Source organism: Phalacrocorax aristotelis, chromosome 8, assembly GCF_949628215.1.
Source record: "Phalacrocorax aristotelis chromosome 8, bGulAri2.1, whole genome shotgun sequence".
Taxonomy (NCBI): Eukaryota; Metazoa; Chordata; class Aves; order Suliformes; family Phalacrocoracidae; genus Phalacrocorax; species Phalacrocorax aristotelis.
Genome location: NC_134283.1, coordinates 45275177 through 45296056, shown reverse-complemented (window position 1 = coordinate 45296056; position 20880 = coordinate 45275177). Strand labels below are relative to the sequence as shown.

The 20880-nt window shown below is 43.8% G+C and overlaps 1 protein-coding gene across 7 annotated transcripts in view; it reads left to right on the top strand.

Annotated features, from left to right (window-relative positions):
- Window positions 1-20092, top strand: part of NR3C1 (nuclear receptor subfamily 3 group C member 1) — a 72972-nt gene extending 52880 nt beyond the window's left edge. For 6 of the 7 annotated variants that reach the window (XM_075103011.1, XM_075103006.1, XM_075103009.1 and 3 more), the window contains exons 6-9: window positions 2650-2794; window positions 11407-11537; window positions 14562-14719; window positions 15690-20092. In XM_075103011.1, coding sequence (XP_074959112.1) covers window positions 2650-2794; window positions 11407-11537; window positions 14562-14719; window positions 15690-15842 — 587 coding nt within the window. In that variant the 3' untranslated portion in view covers window positions 15843-20092. The remainder of the gene's footprint in view (window positions 1-2649; window positions 2795-11406; window positions 11538-14561; window positions 14720-15689) is intronic. The other variant, XR_012662185.1, reaches the window with a different exon arrangement.
- Window positions 20093-20880: the final 788 nt, after the last annotated feature.

Genomic DNA, 20880 nt, shown 5'->3' with positions numbered 1-20880 from the left:
CCTCTTAGATAATGATTTATTGAATATTTTTAGCAATGAGGTTCTCTTGACTTTCATAGAGTGCCGCTGCTGTACTGGCTCGTCTGGGCCTGCATTCAGGGGTGGTTCTTTTTTTTACAGCCCCACACCAGATCTGTAGTTTTTTCTTGACTGGGAATGGGCACTTGGACGCGCAGTCCCATAATGGAAGTTGAGATGTTCATTTTCTCTCCAGCTACACAACTAAACTGACTGTCACCGGGGAAATGCGGAAGGTTTGCTGCTATTCTGGTTAGCAGTCGCCTTCAGAAGAAGCGGTGTCAAATCTCAGCCTTGGACATAACGCGTTGCACCCCGTAGTATGTCTTTGGGAGGGGCTGGGGCCGAAAGGAAAGCTGAGGATCTATTTATTCCTGACAGAACAAAGACTAGTGTTTTCCTCCCTTTTCGCTTCTGCTTAGTGCCGTTAGCTACCTGTTCTCAAAAACCCTAGCAAAACACCGCCGTAGTGCGTGTGTTGCCCAAGAACAACATCACGTAGCAGGTCTGCTAAAAACCAAAAAGGTCTGATAATGAAATTTATGAGTCATAATGGTGTGTCTTTTGAGGCAGGGGAAACAAATTAACAGTAGGAAAGAGAGGCTGGCAAATTTAAATCTATACGTCCAGCAGAGACGCCAAGAGAGCTTTGTGTGTGTCCCCGGGTTTTTCTGCACAGGGAATCACGCTGAATTAGCTACGGTCTGCGTTAGGAAACATTCACACGCGCACGCTTTCTTCTGGGGCGAGCCTTTAGGAGACCATCTGGTATTCGCAAATACAAATTTAGCTACCGTTTTTATAAAACAGTTCTGTGTTCGTAATCTCTTCTGAACAGTTTCCCTAATTAGACAAACCCTTCAGGTTCGAACATATGCTTTTAATGACATTGTCAATCTTCTATTTAATAATTATATTATTAGGAGCTATTATTTTTTTTTATATTCCCTTTTTTTGGTTGCCGAGGTTGATCTTCATGAGCATTTAGTTTGTATACGCTGCTATGGTTGTACGCCGTCAGACATGCTAATAGTAAGCCAGCGTTGATTGCTAAACCCTTTAGCTGGGATTTCAAAATAGCCTTTTCCTGCGGAGGGTTTGAGCAAAGATTTCAAGATTTGACCCAGTAAGTTTGAAATAACTTTGAAACACTTGGCTTGTATTTTAGAGGTAGTAAATGGTAGTTACTGCCGTCACCAAGGCCAGAAGCTTTTCCTGAGGTTGTTAGACATATCAAGCTTTGTTCCGTATTAACCTACTCAACGCTATCTATTTACACATCACGTCTTCAGGAAGCAGCATTGCTGTGGGCCCTTTAGATGTCAGGTGATTAATAAAATCAAATAAAATTAACTCAAATTCAGACTTTAATAATGATTCAATGTGGCAAAATACTTTGTTGCTAAATGTAGGCAGGATCTGATAGGAACTCATGTTGCAAATGAAAAGCTGCCTACATATTAAGACCATTTAAGGGACTGATTTTCAGATTTTACACACTTCCTCAGTGTTTAATTGGTTCTGTTCATGCTACGTATTCTTATAAGGTTAGAAGCAGTTAATAATGGTAACTAATGCAATATTTATTTTGTAAGTTCGGTGAATGATTGTTGTTGAATAAGAACAAAATTTGATGCTAAACCATTTCTGGTCTAGTGGACTGCTCTCTCAAAAAGTCAAAGATACTGTTATTTTTGGAAGATAGCCGAATGAATTAGAGTGTATATGAAATATAATTGTCTTTTCTAATGTACCTCACTGACCATCAGTTCCGGATAAGCACCCAGATACATTCTGATTTTCTTTTTTAATATTACATCCCCTTTTATACCTGTAGTACCTATCGAGAATTGCCCACCTGGTGCTCCGGCCATCCACAGAGTAACTATCGCGGCGGTTGGCGGAGCCCAGGGCTGGCGGTGTGCGTGCGCTTCTGTAGAAGGGGTGCCGAGGGTTTCTTTTGAAAATGTACATATGTAAATATAACGGATAATGCCGAGTTCAAGAGTCACTCTTCCTGTTGCTCTCTTTGGCCTGTTTTTCTGTGTTCCGTATGGTTTCTATGGTCGAGGGTTTTGAATTCAAGGCAGCTCGAGGCTGAGTTGTACTGAAGCCTTCTGTTCAAACCACTCAAGTCTCGTACGTAGTCGTATTGTCCAGAAGACGTAATTTGAGTCCTGCGGTTAAGAACACTTAATTTCTACATATGCAAAATTTTGAATAGGCAACGGATTCCTTAACGGAATACTAAGTATCTGAATGTAACCTTAGTTGCTGGAAAATGGTGTTGAAATTTTGCACCCCTTTTAAAGTGCATTTTTTTCATTCAACAAAAACTTTCTTATAAGAAACATCTTGTTGTTCTAATTTGGTTTTTTTTCTTCTGCCAAAAATCTAATTAAAATACAGAAATACTTGACTGAATCAGATGACTATAATATGGCAAGAAATTTTGTTGTTATTTCAGGTACAGTAATCACAGTTACAGAAATCGTTACCAAATATGCTTTTAAAAGTGGTGACCTACCCTGCAGCACGGAAGCTGTACTGACGATGAGGCGGTCCTTTTCGCTGCTACGGGTTCTTCTGTATTTGCCAGCAATACTGCCACACCTCTTCTTGTTTTTCCAGGATTCCGAAATCTACATCTGGATGACCAAATGACCCTTCTGCAGTACTCGTGGATGTTCCTGATGGCGTTTGCTTTAGGATGGAGGTCATACAAACAATCAAATGGAAATCTCCTGTGCTTTGCACCAGATCTGATTGTTAACCAGTAAGTAAGACGGGAGGAATTTTCCAGGTTTCTCAGGGTGCTGCGGGGCTCCACGCACGCTTCCTGGCTTTGGCACTTGAGAGGGGAATCACTGCGTAGCAAATCCTTGCAGAGGCCACAAATCAGGCTGTCGTTTACAACTTGTTTTTCTTTCAGTAGATTGCTTGGAGCTTTTAAATAAGTCATACGGAAGAAAGGTATTTTAGATGTTAAGTGTATTTATACCAAGACGTTTTTGTGGGAGGTGTTTGTACTAAAATGTTCCATATCTTGGCTATTCCTGCACCATTCGTTATAATAATTTGTTTTATCAGAGCCAACGCAGTTGAAGCTAAAAATATATCTGGGGTGGAGAGAAAAGTTTGGCAAATTGCATGATGTTCTGTATGTTTATTGTATAAAAGTGATAGTGTGATCCTACCAGTTCCACAGAGTTCTTGATCAGTTAAACATTTATATTTGAGCCTGATTAAACTCTGGCTAAAAAGACAAGATTACAAATGGAAAAACTTGTCTGACTGACTTTTTTTTGTTGTTGAACTTTGTTACCAATTTTCAAGACAAGCTGAATTTGCTAGAATATTTGGACATGTTTTTTCTTGCACCGGTTCCCTTGTATTTTTCAAATCCGTGGTGTGCAGTAATCCCGCGTTGCAGGGCAGGGGAAGGTGGGGTTCGGGATTGTTGAGGTGACGGGCAGAAGGCTCGATTTGAGCCTCAGTGGGTATGAACATTTTGCGCAGACAGACGCGCAGTTATATTCCGTTCCATGTACTATTTCAGAGGCGTAGTAGCACATCAGGGCTGTACCTGACCCGATCAGTAGCAGCTCAGGTTAGGCCGTTCTGCGCCCAGTCTGGAGAGCAAGCGCTCCAGCTAAACCCTCTCCTGTAGGGATGGATTCGGGAATCAGCCTGAGACTGTCAGCCCTCCTGCCTTTTTCTCGGAAGCCATTTCAGCCGTTCTGTCCTTCCGCTCGTGTTTCAAAAAGCGGTTTCTTCGAGCAGGTGAGGGAGTGTCGGCGTAGCCTGTAACAGACCTTTCGAGCAATCTGTCAGTCTTGCGGCTCCAGCGTTGCTGGCAATATTTATGAAGCCTGTCGAGGCATTTTGTCTGTATCCTGAATTAGTTGCTGAAAATACTCTCTGGATGTAGATCTTCGAGGTTGCTGGCCAGAGCCGTTCAAAATCCAGTTTACCCATTGCAGACTCCAGTTAATTTGATGCTATCGTTACGGATTTGCTGTTTCTTTTTTCATGAAATGGCGTAGCCCGTTTGTGGGGACTAAAACTAATAAATGCAATTGCGCAGTGCCTGTGACACGTGCAGTCGCAGAACTGTTTTAGCATCACAATTTCACTGACAATAATTTGAAAAGTGATGCATGTGACAGGGTTTATTATTCACTACTCTGTTTTCCCGTCTTTAAAATGGAGGCAATACTAATCCCTTTGGCATGTTTTGAGACAGTAGTCTTAATATTTTTGTTCCTATTGCACTTGAGAAGCGAATCTCCCACATCTTTTCTCAGTTTAAACAAAAAAATAGTTGTAATTGTTACATTTTCTGTAAGATTAGCCGTTGACACGTGAGACTGCTGCTTCTTCATGATTATTTATTCACTTTATTTTTTTCAATTTAAATATTTTTCCAGGCTTTTATAAACTGTAATCATTTCTGTAAAACAAATATTTTTCAAAAAAAGGTGAGGAGCAGATGACAGGTGAGGGTCCATCTGTTTGTTAAAGTTCTTGGAATATGTCTCTGGAGTATAACGGTTTCCATGTGGTGGAATTGAAATAATTGATATTGTCACTAAAATGCATAATAACATCTAATTTGCTTTAAGTCGGAGATCTCCTGCTGTGCTTTCAATGGGTCTAAACCACAGAGCTTTACAGCTAAGTATGTGTCAGTCCTCAAAAAAAAAAAAAAAAACAAACCTGCAAGGATAATCTTATTATACGAAATATTAATTTTTAAAATTCATTCTAGTTACAGTTTTGGTACATAACTTGTTTATCAAAATGACGTTTTCAATAAAATACGTAGACTGAGAGAACTGCAGTTTCTTCTCCAGTGTGCGACAGGTGCTCCATAAAACCCGCTCTGGCTGTAACTTTTTATGTGCCGTTCATCAATAAAATACAGCCACCTCTGGGTTAAACATGACAAATACTGAGTAACAGGTGAAACCGCTGCGTGAGCTGCGAGAAGCTGCTGAGGCGCAGTACCGCAGGGAGAGCCGGAGGGGCAGAGCCGCTGGGGAAGCCTTGCGGGTGGGGAAACGTGGGGAAACGAGAGAGACGTCGCGGGCATCAGGCAAAAAGGCGCCTGGGGTTTAATGACCAGGTGTGTCCGCTCCCCCTGCTTCATACATCGTTCGGAAGGTAGTACTGCCGTACGCGATGGCCCCTGGAGACCACGCTGGGGGTTATGCGGTGCTACTTTGATACGCGCCTTAGAGAGCTTTCACCCAAACGGCTCCTCCCCACCCACCGCCCCTAAAGCTCCTGCTTGATGGTTTAGGCATGCTAGAAACAGGTCTGAGGAGAGTAACAAGTTACCTGATTCTTATCTCAAATGCGGTTATCCATTAAAACCCATTAACTGCTATAAAATAAAGAGGTGAAGTAGCATCATCTAAAAGTCAAACCACCACCATTGTTTGATAAGGCTGAAAGCAGTTGTAGTATTTAATCACATTACAGTGAATTCTCTGGAATAATAGGAAAAAGTGATTTTTCCTCACAAATTTTGAAGCTCGATTCCACTAGGTACAGTTGCGCATAGGTGTTGTTTGTGTAACAGAATCAGAACCTTCATTTTTTTATTGTCTGGATTCTAGGATCATGGTCATTTTGACAGGTACGCGAAGCCGTGTGCATCAGATTTTTGGTTTCCTCATCAGCAGTTTCAGATTTCTGCGTGCGGGTAGAGGTGTAAGCTGTTCAAACTTGTAATTTTGGAGATCTGCAAATGACATCTCTACAGGTCTGTTCTGTCTATGAACTTTTTTCATTTGTACCTAAGAATTTGTCATGCCTTCCTATCTGTTAATTGCAGTTTCAAAGCATTATTTCAGTGGAGGACTAGAACAAAATTATATGTCTTTACTCATGCTGCCTTAGAGCACAATAATTCCAGGAGGTCTTCTGTCTCTTCAAGCCCCAGCCTTCAGATTGATGAGGTACTTGTTTTTCTTAAATGGAAGTATAAACAAGTTGAGGAGTTGGCAAAAACTTCCAAGCCTCACATGAGCCCCTCTTGCAGACTTGTGTCCTTTCAGCCTTACAAAATAGTGGCAAATATTCACGTGGATGGGTTTTCAATTCTGTTGCATAATTTGAGTTTACACATCAAACGAAATTGCGTCTATCGCGTTATGCTCTGAGTGGTAAACGTCTCACTGAGTAGATGGAATTACACATATTCAAATCTCAATTAGTATCTCAATTAAAATATTTTAGCCTACTTTTCACCCCGAAACTTCCTTTAATTTTACTTATAAACAATTGACCCTCAGAAGGGTCACAAGAAAAGTGTAGGTGCTGTTACGTAAAATGTAAGTCAGGAAACGGAACAGACGAGCATCTTCTAATCACGTTATTTCTTTATGTTCCTTTGCATCTTCGTTACAGCAATAAACTAGAGCGGGTCTCGGAGCGCTTCCTTTGTGCCACCCTTGCGCGTAGCTGGCAGCAGCATAACACGGGTGAAGTATCCAGGAACGCGCATGCAGGATGAGTTACTGCGTTGTGGCTGCAGCGGAGTCACAAGTACTTTCTATCTGCTGCTGAGAGCTAAGGCTGCACAGATAATGTTAATGGGGGCAGGGGGAATAATGCATAACAGCAGCATCCAGCGCCTTCCACTGTGTTGGTTGTATGGTTACAGATAAGTGCAATCACTTCTATTTTAATTTTCTTTGGGTTTTATACGGGTTTCTAGGAACTATTTATTTTATTCTGTTTCTCAGCTTTAAAGACTTGTCCTCTTATTTGGTACAATTCAGTGTCTTCAGCTTCAGGAAGAGAACTCTTGTCTTTGAAGGGTTCTCCAAGCCTTGGTGATTTAAATGGACATAACTGCAAAATATTTTTTTGAGATTGAATTTTTTATGGGGATAATAAGACTTTCTTATAGTTTCATATATCTGCTCACGCATCTGAGCAGCATCAGTCTTTCATGCATTTATCCTCGCACCAACCCTGGCCAGTATTATTCCTGTGTAGTTACTACTTACTTAGGTACGGAGTAGCAAGATCCACTAGCTCACGTCGGCGCTTTTCAGGCAATTGTGTGTAGCTGGGCTGCACATAAAGAACCTGTCTAACCCGTTAAGAGGTCTGTCATGCTGCATTTTCAGCTAATAGATCCTTAGCATTTACAAATACCTTACCATGAATGCACAAAAAGCTTCCCAGAAGTCACTGGGTTTGTTTTGCTTAGTGCTCAGGTAGCTGTAGCTGTGGTAGTGCTGAATGCCACTATTCATTAGTACCATTGTAGATTCCTCCCTAATTGAATTAATTTTCCAAGTATCATCGATGCAGTCTGCGGTGGGAAAGAGAATTAAACTCTGTTCCTCTTACGACTTAAGCTGGCAGCCCAGTCACTTGACCAGTCTTCTCCTAAAAACTGAGTAGTTACAGAATGTTCCTTTTTTCCATGTCTCTGCTCCTATCGTTTGTTTAGGGGGGAAAAAACCAAAACCAAAAAGCAAATCATCCAATATATTGAATCATATTTATTCACATATTGGATATCCTGAGTTAATACGTCTGACAGGGTTGGGTCAGGCGGATTATAAGGTTGCCGAGATCTGAAAGTACATGTATTTCCCATAGCACTTGCTGAGCGCAGAAAGGCTCGCCGTAGGTGCACGTAGCATTGTCCTCCCTTCACACGCTTCTGCTGCATCTGTACAGCTTTTCATTTGTTTGCCCTCTTTCTGGTTTTGTAGACAAGATGAGTTTCTGCGGAGGCAGCTCTCACCTCTGCAAGAGCACAGGTCGCCTCACCATTATTCCTGCTTCCCTTGTTTCTGAACTCCTGGCTGTTGCGGTTGATCCAGCTCTCGAAGGGAAAGCCCTTCTCCCCCCCGTCCCTCTCGCCAGCTCACTCGTGGTAGCTGGCGGCGCGGCGACCCAGGCCGCCTGCTGCGGACGCGCACCGAAGAGGCGGTGAGGTTGGCAGTGCTCCCTCGGCCAGGTCCTGCCCGAGCCTGCGCGGAGGCGGCAGCCTCGAGGGCTCCAGACCTGAAGAGCTGGCGCTGGTAAACCCAGGCAGGAAAATGGGAAGCGTTTAGAGCTCCCTTTCGGTCGACAGTCCGTTGGGTGTTCACTACTGCCCGCTCCCGTTTCCACTTCAGGCAGTAGAAGAGGTGCCACTGAATTGCACAGGCACCCCTCAGTCCTCTAGGTCCTTCCCCAGCTAAGTCTCTGCAGGGAAAAGCGACAGAGCAGCCACCGAGGGATTTCAGTGTCCAAGCGGGTAGGGCGGAGACCGGAGTCTTATTCGGCCCTTCATTAAGGGAGGGGCAAAAATGTATTTTAAATATTTTCTAAAGCCTTACAATAACTGTATATTTATTTTTCTGTATTACATTTCTGGATAGAAATAATAGATTTCAATGGATTAGTGTGTGACTGTCCAGTAAGCTCAACAGCTTGCATTTCAAAACAAGAAAAATGGTGGGGTTTTTTATGGAGGTATGTCTATATCGGCTGGCAATTTTATATATAATATATGTATTTTTAAGATATATACGCAGACACGAAATTCAGTTCAAGTTCTTGAAAAGTTTGGCAGCTTAATAAATCTCAGGCTTTAGACCATCATTTAGTGTTTGGAGGTTTATACAACCTGTGATTTTGTAGTATTGTATAACTGTTTCCACAATTTGTGATTAAAAACATGCTTTTGTTGGAGCTGGGGCTGTTACTGTATCAGCTCTGGGCCTCTCTTTGTGTCACAGTGTCCATGGAACTACAGTGAGCAACAGTTGCGTTCGTCAAGTAGCAAACGCCATTTAATTACTGCCGAGCTGTAGGAAGAAGTTCTTGGAAGCCCTGTGTCTTAGGGTTTCGACTCTGTCTGCAGGCTCATCATCTTCTCTCTTTGCTCCTCTTAGATTTGCGGTCAACTCCTTGGTCTGACTCGTCCTTACAATATTATATACCATGCTGAATATCCGTATTGGTAGTGGTGGAGTAGAAAGAAAATAACAAGTAATTACAGTTTTATAAGCGATACTTTATCAGTTCTCTTATTCTCTGAATTTTTTCCAAACATTCTTTTGTAACTAATTCTGTGGAGTATCATCTGGTTTTCAGAATACCAGCATATTGTTTACGGATTGTTATTCTTTTATAGACTTAGCTGAACTGCATGACTCACAGCAGTGGTGAAAATCAACACATGCTTTTATCATCAACACGCATCCCCCACGGAATGCGTATGTGCATCCCGTGTACATTACATGGGCTTCCACTGAGCTAAAACTTACAGCTAATGCCCAGCTCGGGCGTTCGTTTCTGAGGTAGCTGGTTACAAAAGCAGAGGAATGTCAGATACTTACAGATCAAGAACACGATGCAAATCGGACTAGATTTACAATCGCTAATGCAGGGTCACTTCAAAAGCGATGAAATGCTGTTAGTCGGCTGCTGAAGCCTCAGTTTGTCTGAATGGCGATAACTGCAAAGGCATTGAAGTGCTGCGATCCGCCCTGTGTCACCGGGGAGCTCCCTGGTGCTCCGCGGGCCTCAGCACCGGCTCTGCCTCCTGCGTCGGCGGCTCCTGAGCTGTTGTGGAGCGCCGGCAACTGCCAGACCTCCCAGCTCGCCCTGGGTTACCAGCCCTGGTTGTCGCCAGAGCTCTACCTGCAGACCCCACCAAGTCAGTATGGTTCGGTAGGTGGTTTCCGCTGAGAAGAAATCACATGCGACGTCATCGCTAAATGTAATATCTATTTTAATCAGCTAAGTATAGTACCTAGTTCAAGTATTATATCTGTTTTGTGTGTGAGTAAATTACTTCACAAAGTTGCTAAATGCCCTCTGTAGGGACGGGTACCAGTGAAACCGAGCAGGGAGCAAGAAGAGGGCCCCAAAGCCCCTGCTCTTCGCTGGGTGTTTGGTCCGTGACTCGACGCAGATCCTCGGACAGCCTCCCTCCGTGCGGAGCTCTGTGGCAGCTGAGATCATCCGATGCACTCTGGCCAGGAGATCTGCGAGGGGAATGTCTGGGACCTCTTCCCAGACCCTTCGCCGGCATGAAGGACTATCCAGTGAATCAGCTTCCCTCTTGTTCTGACACAGCCTGGATCCGCTGCCCTCCAGGGCATAGTGCAGAGCTCATCTGTGCACTCAAGGCTTCTCCGAAGGGACGGGGGGCTGTGTCCTACTCGCATTTTTTGAGGGCTGCAATTTGCATAGCCTTGGTATTACCAAAAATCTGCATGTCTTCATATAGATTCTCAGACTTTGGGTGATGATTGCATTTAGAGCAGATAGAAATAAATGACAGGCTGACCCATTTCATAATGTTTATTTTAACCTTCTGCCCAGAAATGGTAATAGTTTTACACAAGGAGAACTGCTGAGCCCTGTCACCGAATGTGTTTAAATTACTCAATTTGAAATATGTAAGATGCCCTTTGATACAACCCAGAGGGGTTACGAGAAAATTTGCCAAACGGCCAAACAGCGGCTTTGTGCCAAGTGCCCTGAGGAACGTCCTACAACTGAACGTCTTACTCTTATTCCTACCTCGTGCAGCTTATCTTGTGTGCGCTCCCTGTGCTCGCTGTTACTCCTTGATTGTTGAGGTCTAACAGTAACGCCAGTGTTTACAGGTTCACGTACGCGCGTGCATGGATCTGTAGATACCATTTGCGTGCAAGGCAGTGCTGCACGCGGCCCCGTTACTCTCCGAAGGAAGCGCCCAGCAACGTGCAGCGGGATGCGATGGGGTTTTAGGCTTGTGCTTGGTTTGGGTTTAATACAGTTTCAATAGCTCGTAGTTCTTTCTGGCTTTCAAAACCCATGTGAATTCCTGTCATTCTTAGGTTTTTTGCACCTTGAGAAAGGTGCGTATTTCTTCTTGTTTTCACTTAGGGTTTCTTGTGATGCTTGTGAAGGTACATGATGTAATTCTCTTGCAGGGCTAAGAAAGGGAGAACTGAAAAACGATAGCAGCTTTGGAGGAATCGGTGCCGTTTCATAAGCAAATCTTACTCTTAACTTAGACTGGAATTCAATTTTGTCTGTGTCTTTGTTTAGATGATAATATTGAGTAAGTGATAACAGAGCTTACTGATGGGTCCTTGGTAGAGAGAGGCTTCCTTTATAACCCTGGGATTCGTACGCCAGGCTTCCCTCGTGCTGCGGTTCTAGGCCAGCGTGTGTTTGGGGTGACCAAGGCAATCGCCCTGAACGGGTTCACTGGAGAAAGCCAAAGGTTGTTTTGCTGTGAGATATATCAACTACTAGCTTGCCATCTGCCTCTACAACCCTTGCTGCTCTTGAATGAAGGGTGGAAAAACTCAGATGTACAATTTTTAGATAGCTAGACATTTAACTAATTTTTATACTTTTATTTCTCAGGCAGAGAATGAATCTACCCTGTATGTACGAACAATGCAAGCATATGCTTATGATTGCCCGAGAGCTAGAACGGCTGCAAGTCTCGTATGAAGAGTATCTCTGCATGAAAACGTTGCTTCTCCTCTCTACAAGTAGGTGAACAGTTCAAATACCTATGTGAAGAACGTAAGTTTAACTTGCCAGTATTATGAGCCTGCATCTGTAGTTTAAAATTGTGTTGGGTATCTGATGAAGGATTTCCTATAGGGTCCTCTTTTTTTGCAATAGAAGTCAAATTATTCTACTTGGCACCTGACTATACAAGGTTGGCGAAGGAAGTTCTGCTTTTAGCAGGTACAAGACATTCGTGCTAGGATACAGACTCTGTTCAGAACTTTGCAACTCCAGCAGAGAGGCCTAACTCGGGATTGCCATTTAAAATTCTTCAGAAATGTATCAGAAACTGGCTGAGTAGTTCAGGACCCAAAGAAATGGGCAAAGCTTTGGCTTCATGGCCATGAAATACTTAAAAACAAACAAACAAACAAAACCCACCCACCACCTGTGAGGAAGTTCTGATCCAGTGAAGCAGTTTCCCCCCCAGAAAAGTTATCAAACTCCCCCAGAAGTTCGTAACATTGTTAAATACAGCTACAGCGTTTTGCATTTGCATATGAAAAGTATATGGTGGATTTACGACACGTATCATAAGATGGTGTTTTTTGTGTTTTGATAGGATACGCTGTAGTTAAAACAAGTCACAGATTAGTAAAATTCTGTTGTCTGCCCTGCGTGAAAGGTCAAAGTACAGCGTTAAAATAGTCCTTTTAGAATATAGAGAAATGCACTGAGACGCTACGCAAATAACTTCTCCAATGTTATTTTTACCCTTTATTCATACTCATCGGTACCTCCTGACGTTTTTCTCCTCGCGCTGTAACCCTGGCTCCGCTGCAGTCAAGGGGCTCTCAGTAGTAAAGAGCCCGTGTGTGTGCGCGCTGTGAGTAGGTGGGAGCTGGGCACCTTGCCTTGCACCGCGCAGTCTGTCTGAGCAGTTAAAGCCTGTCTGTCCTGGGGAAATCCCATCCCACAGCCGTCAACGCCGATACCCACGGTCCCGCAGGACCGGGAAAGCTGCGCCTGAGGCAGCGACCGTGCCTGTCCTGGAGCCTTGGCCGCTTCTGCCTGAGAGAAGATTATTTTTGGTTTAGTGCAGCGACAGGTATGCCAGTACAGATCAGTAAGAGCGGCAAAGCAAGTAATGATTTTTTTCAGCGTAGTACTTCTACATGATTAAAAGTAAATATTTTTAAAAGTTTAAACAGTTCATTACACCGAGGGCTCAAATATTCCTTATCTGTAATATTTCCAGCGGATAATAACATCAATTCCTATAAACAAACGAGAACTCGGCAGCTTCGGGCTTTTCCCAAGCGAAGGCAGAAGGATCGCGTAAGCCAGCGCTGTACGTGCTGCGAAGCCCCGGGTGACGGGTGCGGGATGCGGTACGCTGCCACGGCCAGCTCCTCCCGGCTCCGCTGGCCCATCACCTCGGCGGCCTGGCAGGCGCAGCGCAGCCTCGCCTGCCAAGCCCAGAACTGGGACAAGGGCTCTTTTCAGAGGAAACTTTCGGCTCCGCGCTGCCGTGGGCTCTTGTAGGAACTTGAAACTTCCCTGAAACTGCAGATTTAAAGCAGTTTCTGAAATCTCTCCCGAAAATTCCTCAAGTGTGTTGGATGTGGTGTAGGCCAACTTTCCTTACAGGAATTGGAAATTTCTTAAAGGAATTTCCATGGCAGAAACAGTGAAGAGGCAACACTCGTAGAATTAAGCCCATTCACGAGCGAAGTATGGTAAGCACGGGCGTTAACCAGCAGAAGGCCTCTTTGTTACGTTTACAGTGAAAGACAATATATTTTCATGTTTCTTTTTGAGTACGAACATTGTGTAAGTGGTACATTGTGGAACTTCTGAAAATTGAATAGCTGAAATCTGTATAGCTTTTTAAATCCGTGACTTCACAATTTTAATTTATGTTTATTGTGGTTCTGTGTAAGTTTTCCAAGAGAAGAGGAGGAGGAGTAAGACAGGAATCCCACGCAGGTCTAGACATGTATCTCACACATAGACGTAGCTGACAGACCTTTTCCATTTAAGTTATTGAAGCAACAGTTGACATGTTGTCATCTGCTGTGTAGACAAGGCAGACAAGATACTTCACTCCGACATCTCCTGGATGCTGACAGCGTAGAGAGGGTTGGATTTTTTAGGAAGGGAGTGTGATTTAGTGGTCTCTTGCCTCCTCTCTTCCTTCCAGTCGGCTTTGTTTCAGCTCCCTCTCTTCTCTCTCTTCAGCTCTTTCCATTCACTTCACCAAAGTAATCAAAGGCTTCAAATCCAGCATCTGAAGGACCACTGGAGTCCATATGCTTGATTTGCCCTGATTTGTTTACTAGTCCTTGGCCTTAGAAGGACCGTCCCAGTAGGAGAACGGAGGCAGAGGGGCTTAACATGGATTTGAATCTGAATGCAGGCCTTGGTCCCTGCGCCTTGGGTTTCTAACCCACAACCTCTTGTCCGGCCGGTGCTATCTCGACGTCCCGTCCCTGTTCCAAGAAGCTCTGCCCGAGACCCGAGTCCTCCCCCGCTTGGGCAGTTTGTTGTCCAGTCTCTCTGGTACTGCCTTGCCTGGACATGTTATCTGATCCATGTCAGGAGGGTTGGAACTAGATGATCTTTCGAGGTCCCTTCTGAGCCAAGCCATCCTGTGACCCTGCCCTCGCTCTTCCCTCAGCACACAGAATTTTTATGGGGTCTTTCCAGTGTCACGATCTCCCCAGACACTCAGATCACGGGAGCTTCAGCCCTGGTGGTTCTTCATCAAGGCAATTCCAGGGCTTAGTGCTGTTGCCTCCACGGCCCGGTTCCCTCCCCTCTACTTCTTGTTGGGTTACCCTTGGGGTTTTTTATTTTTGTTCTGCCAGCAGTCCTATGGTACGTGGTCCACGAGTCGACTCTCTCGGTTACCGCTCTCTTCCCTTGTCTCTCAGCTGTCATTTCATTAAGTCCAAGTCCTTTTTCTTTCAGTCATTTTTGTGCAACTAAGGTAAGAGAACTTAAATAATGATGCAGTTCATAGATGTATAATGTCTTAAAGGTTCGTGTCAATGTTACAGTTCCGAAGGAAGGCCTGAAGAGTCAATCTTTGTTTGAAGAAATCCGTATGACGTACGTTAAAGAGCTGGGAAAGGCCATAGTGAAAAGAGAAGGGAACTCAAGCCAGAACTGGCAGCGATTTTATCAACTGACTAAACTGTTGGACTCTATGCATGATGTAAGTTCTTAAACGAATGCTGTAGACATGCCAGATAAATAAGTTGGGTGATACGACAGTAATGTCTCTTCTTGTTTTTGAGTTAAACAGAGAAATCCGGGGGGGGGGGGGGGGGGGGTTTGGTGGGGCAGTGGCAGTCGGTCGGTCGTGCTCCCCTACTGTCTAACTAAAGGCCGGTTGAAAGAGGTGAGCATGGTGCCTTCAGACTACTTTTGCAGTGGACTCTGCAGCAATTAATTTTATAATTAATATAATTAATATAACTTTCAGTCTCTTTTGTTTTCAGAAATGACGTTGCTTTGAAGTGGGGTAACTCGGAAATTGTAAAAGATTTTGCAGTAGTAGCAGAGATGTGAAGTTTAAAAACAGTATTACCTCAGAGTCAAACTGTTCAAGAATCTATGCAATTGTTTGAAATTGCGTTAAAATAACACATCGGTGCTATTTTTAGTATTAGTAGTGGCCTAATTTTGCAAGGAATTTCAGAATTCAGGCCGTCTCCTTTTGCGGTATATACTCTAAATTGTGCACGTAGTACAAAGCAGTCCAAGCCATGTCGAAGCTGGGTGAGGAAAGGGAAACTTTGAGACCTCAACGTTACTCTTTGTTCCTAGTTAGTGCACCCAGCACCTGGAACGGTCTTATTAAGCTTATCCATAGGGATGCCGTTTATGCGCTAGAACGGGAATGGATAGAAACCCTCTTCAGTATTTATAAAGACCTCGCGCGACGTGTTCGCTTGTTTTGTGTTCGAATGCCGTGTCCGAGACCGACCCGCGGAATGAGGATAACCGCGGAGGTCTGCCCTGCCTGGCGGGCGTTGCTGCCCGGGGCGGGAGGCGTGCTCAGGGTAGCCGGCAAACCAGCGCCGGCCCGCGCCGCGGCGGGGTGGCGGGGAGGAAGGATGGAGGTGAAGAGTTCCTTCTGTATGTCTTCGTGTGAAAGTAATCCTTTGCTTTATCGCTTGTAGGTGGTTGAAAATCTTCTGAGCTTTTGCTTCCAGACATTTTTGGATAAATCCACGAGTATTGAGTTCCCAGATATGTTGGCAGAAATCATCAGCAATCAGATGCCAAAATACTCAAATGGAAATATCAAGAAGCTCTTATTTCATCAAAAGTGACTGCCTTAACACAAAAGGGTTGCCTTAAGAAAACGTCAAATGATAGCTTTTTTTTTTTTTTTTTTTGTAAAGAAAAAACCTACCAGACTTGTTAATTTTGTCCTTGCAGCGGTGTTTCTTTTGTAATTATGCACTACATGTGGTTTACAGAGGGCCAAGATTTAGGCTATAGAAGCAGCGTAATTTCTCACATTTGGTAAAAAGCTGGGGAGAAAGAAAAGGAAAGTAAACCTTATTTGTCAGAAATTACGTATCTCCCCTTGTGCAACATCCATGGAAGCATCAAAACCACCGGTGACAAGATCTGAGGCTGTGTTACAAACATTCTGCTAATTAATTTCTGCAGTTGGCTGGAGACAATTTTCTAGGCTTTTTTTTTTTTTCTTATTTTAGTAAAGTGTTTTGGAATTTATTTTTTTTTTTTTTTTAAAGTTAAGGTAGCATTTTTGGTTTATGCATGTAACCTGAAGAAAGTTTACAAGTGTATATCAGAAAAGGGAAGTTGTGCCTTTTATAGCTATTACTGTCTGGTTTTAGCAATTTCCTTTATATACCGTGAACGAAGCTTGTTCATTTTTTCTTACATAATTTTTTTGTAATACTTCAAGATGCCTATTGTACAGCTGGTTTTTTAAGGTGGGGCAGCTCGTAGCTTTCCTAAATGACCTCTAGACATTAATCCTTGAGTATATTCATGTGAAAATGGGTTGGGCTTTTCTAACCTAATAGCTTTCAACTGTCAAAGCGACCGTGAAAATTTGGCATTTTTTAAGGGCCAGGGTGGGTGGGAGAACACTCTCAAATCTAATTTAAATAGACGCGAATGAAACAAATACTTTTGGTATACGCGCAAAAGTGTTGGATATGCAGATTCATAGCAAATTAACCCAGTCCTAACTGGATGTAAACGAGCAGGTTGTTTTATATATTGAAAAAAAAAAAAAAAAAGCCTGATTTTTGCATATAATGCAACAGCCATAACTACCAAGAGTCATGGGCTGCATTGATGCCAAGAAGATCAGTCCTGACTGCCCATCAGGAAATTTTCAGGAAAATATGCATAGCTTAAGAAAAGTTTACTTCTGTGTGGAGAAACTCACATTTTCTATACACTTTAAATCGATCATCATCCAAGTATATACGGGGAAATGCCATCGACTTAAGAGGCAGGCGTGTAATTATGCCCAGTGGTTTGGTTTTGTTCTGTTTTCTTGTGTCGATTCTAGAAACCTTTTCTTCGGCGAGATGTTTACCGGCCCGCGGGCAGTAAAGCAGAGCAGCTGCGCTGGCTGACCGTGACTCTGGATATACAGGCTCCCAACTCGTGTGGTTAGAGACCCATTTTCACATCTCCACCTGCCACTGACTGGCTCATCCTCTTTCCTGAGAGCAGGAAAGCTCCGCTACTGATTCCGTGGTCTTAGAGTCGTATGTTGAACTTTCTGTCCTTGTAAGGCTGCATCCCTTCATATCGAATTACTAGTGTGCCATAAAATTACCATAGGTCTTGTGAATTTCTCCTTGTTGGCCATTGATAACTGTATTTTAAAACGTTTAGAAGCTGTAGTAGCCTTTTCTACGCGCACCTTAACAATTTTCTGTATCTCAAAATGGAAATATTTGCTAAGCCACTCTAAAATTTGATTTTTACTCAAAGTGGCCAGGTTATTTGTGTAATAGAAATGAGAAAGATCGTCTGATGAAATACAAAACCTAATATATTTTTATATTTAGTTATAGTTTCAAATATGTATAATCGGTATATTCGCTCATCTGAGAAAAGAAGGGAAGGGCTACTGCAGCTTTAAAAGCAATTTATTAAATGATTGTAAAATAGCTTGTATAGTGTATAATAAGGATGATTTTTAGATGACAGATTGCTTTATCATGATACATGTAATTATATTTTTTGTAGGGGTCACAAATATGCTGAATGGTAACCCGTACAAGTTGTGGTTTGTCTGGAGGCAGTTCTGAAGGCATCGGCGTTTAGCATCCAAAGAAGTACTCTGTTTAGAAAGGAAAAAAAAAAAAAAAAAAACAAAACAAAACAAACCAACCGGTGTTCAGTGGCTATTTCTAGGGATTTTCCGTTTCTCGAATCACTGTGTAAAAACTGGAGTTGGCGCCGGGATGGAATACTCCTATCTGTAGGGTTGGTTACCATTCACGATTCGTTGCTAAATCCGACCTCCGCTGCAAAAAACGTTAAGCCGGAAGGAGGCGTGCGCGCGAGCACGCCCGCACCTCCGAGCGCGCGGGGCTGGCGTCGCAATCAGCCTGCACACCGCAGCAACAACAGCATCGAAAAATTTGGCAATAATACGCATACAGGTACCAGCAATATGTAAATATAGCGATAGGTTGTTCACAATACGCTCGTACGTTTCTATTGTCAGCCAGAGTTTGTTTCCAAGTGAAATGGGAAACTAAATTTTCATCCTTTCTTAATTCTCTTTTTGAATGTTATAGCTATTAAAGACAGATACTATATTCAGTACTTTGGCGTAAAACATCGTCTTTAATAAAAAAAAAAAAAAAAAGGAATCATTCTCTTCTCTTCGAATGATCTGTAAAGAACACGTATGTTTTGTAGCAGCTAAGGTAAAGTTCAGTATTTTGATTCTAACTTTCGACCCAACTCGATGCAGAGATTCACGCAACCCGTTCGAGATACAGATAGGAGTTTCCCACTGTGTGGTTTCAGGTGGGCTCTTCAGTTCCAAGGAAAGCCGCTCTTGCTTTAGAGAACGTTTTTAACCGTCGCACCCCCAGATACCTCAGTTAGAGCCTGCGTGGAGGAGCGAGTGTGTGCGTGCGTGCGCCTGGGGGTGTGAGCGTGCACGTCTGCCAACGCCTCCGCCTTCGGATGCGCAAAGATCCAAAACCTTGCGTTGCCAGCAGAAAAGTAACTTCGGTGACCGCGAACAAATTATCACCTGAAGAGAACTGAGAACCCAGGAGGAGAGAGGCTCTCTACCCCCTTTTTGTCTATATGCCTGTATATTCATTTTCAGTCTATGGATTTAAGGAAAGAAAAGAGAAAAAAAAAAAAAAACAAAAACCATAAGGAAGCTGTGATGTTAGAAGAAAGCAGTCGTCCTGTACGTGCTGTTAAGTTTTTGAACTTTACGATTAAAAATCTGTAGTGCTTTAGTAAGCAGTGAGAAGTCCATGTTCTGTGTATCCGTAGTCCTTGTAGCAGTGGGTAGTATCTGCACTCTGGATAAAGCAGGGAGAATTCTGACTTCGTCTCTTCAGTGCCTTATCACAAAGTGCACGCATCCGACCGAGGGACGGCCGCCGCCGGCCGCTCAGGACGCGCGTGGAACGGCCTTACCGAGGGGCAGCGCCGGGGCATCGCCCCCCGCAGCGGCGGCAGAAGCGGAGGTGTCCTTGGGGGCTTTGCAGCGGGAAGGGAGGGGAGAGGGCGCGGGGGGGCTGGGAGCAGGTGCCGACTGAAGCCGAAAATGTGACCTCGCCATTTCTCACAGGAAAAAAAAAAAAAAAGGTAGACAACGGGGCAGTGCCTGGATGAATCCTCTTGCCCGTAGGCGAACTTCAGCGAGGGAGGGCTTCAGGGTCATACTTAGAGCGAGATTTTTAAGAGACTCTATGTACTCTATACGCGTTAAGCTCTATCCTTAGTCCGCTCTGCAGCCAGGCGTTGCTGAGCCGTCGATGTTGCATAGGAACCAAATTTTCAGGAAAGAATTGGGGCCTCTACGAGAGCAAGAGGCGCTCGTTTTCGGATGAAAGGCTGTGTGTATGAAAATATCCCCCACCTCCAACTAACTCGCGTAACAGCATAGAGTCAGTAATGCGTCATTATTCTATTTTGTATATTAAACGAAAGATATATACTGGGGACAAATCCTATATCATACCGGTGTATGGCATTATTAAAAAAAAAAAAAAAAAAAAATCATTATTTTTATCACAGTAATTTTAAACAGCATAAAAAAAAAAATTTAAACCAGTGACTCCTGTTTAAAAATAAAAGTTGTAGTTTTTTATTCATGCTGAATAATTCTGTAGTAACAAGTCTGTAGTTTTCACCTACTCAGTGAAATGTTGGACTGTAAAAGCTTGTGTGGAGTTGTTGAACATTTATTTTTTCATTTAAATTTGCTGTTCGGGTAATACAAAGCCACACATCTGTACAGAAGTTGCGGTAAATGTGAGCCATTTACAGCAATGCCGAATAATGGACAGAAACCATATAATAAAACTCTGCTTTTTTCATTAAACGGCTCCAAAATGCTTTTGTGGGGTTGTCGCCGTGCGCCTGGGAAGGGTCGGTTCTGACGACTGAGTTCGTTTATGTTGTTTTCATTATTCACCTCCTAGGCAAAAATTATTTATACTAAAGCTAATTGCTGCTGTAGTTAAGTTCTAGAGCGGGAGCGTTTCTGATAATTAAGTTCAGATGAACCATTTAATTGCAAATCATTACTTGCGTTTCCCGAACGTTGCTGGGTTTGCTGTCGCCTTCATACGGCCCGTGTTCCGGAGGGGAATCTGTACCTCGGGTTTCTAATCAAATCCAAAGCAGGTCTGGGCATCCGAGCAAAGCGGCTTGCGCCCGCGTCGGGGGTAGGTGTAAAGCCGTCAGGCCAACTAAAGTAAGAAAAACAGCAGCAAGTGTATTTAGAAAAAAAAAAAAATTAGACTTGACTTAAAATCTGCTTATTGCCGTGTTTCTTGGCGGAATGTTGGTAAGAGCTCCTTACCGAGGCAGGCGCCGGCTGCCAAAAGTTAGCGGTCGAAGGAAAATACAGTACAAAAGCTTCACATTTGCCGTCCGTGGCTGCCTTTGTACCTTTTCAGGCAGAATTTCACCTCGTGGAGTGGCCCGAAGGTGCACTGCGGTAAAGGGCGGCGGCACCGGGGGGTCGGCGGCGGCCGGGCCCCCTCCCGGCAGGAGTCGGGGCGCGGTTTCCATCCTCCGCAGGGGCTGTGCTTGCTCGGGTGCTCTCGGGGCTGGCTGCCTGGCTGGGCTGCGCCCCGGTCGCCTCGAAACCCTCCCTCTGGGGAC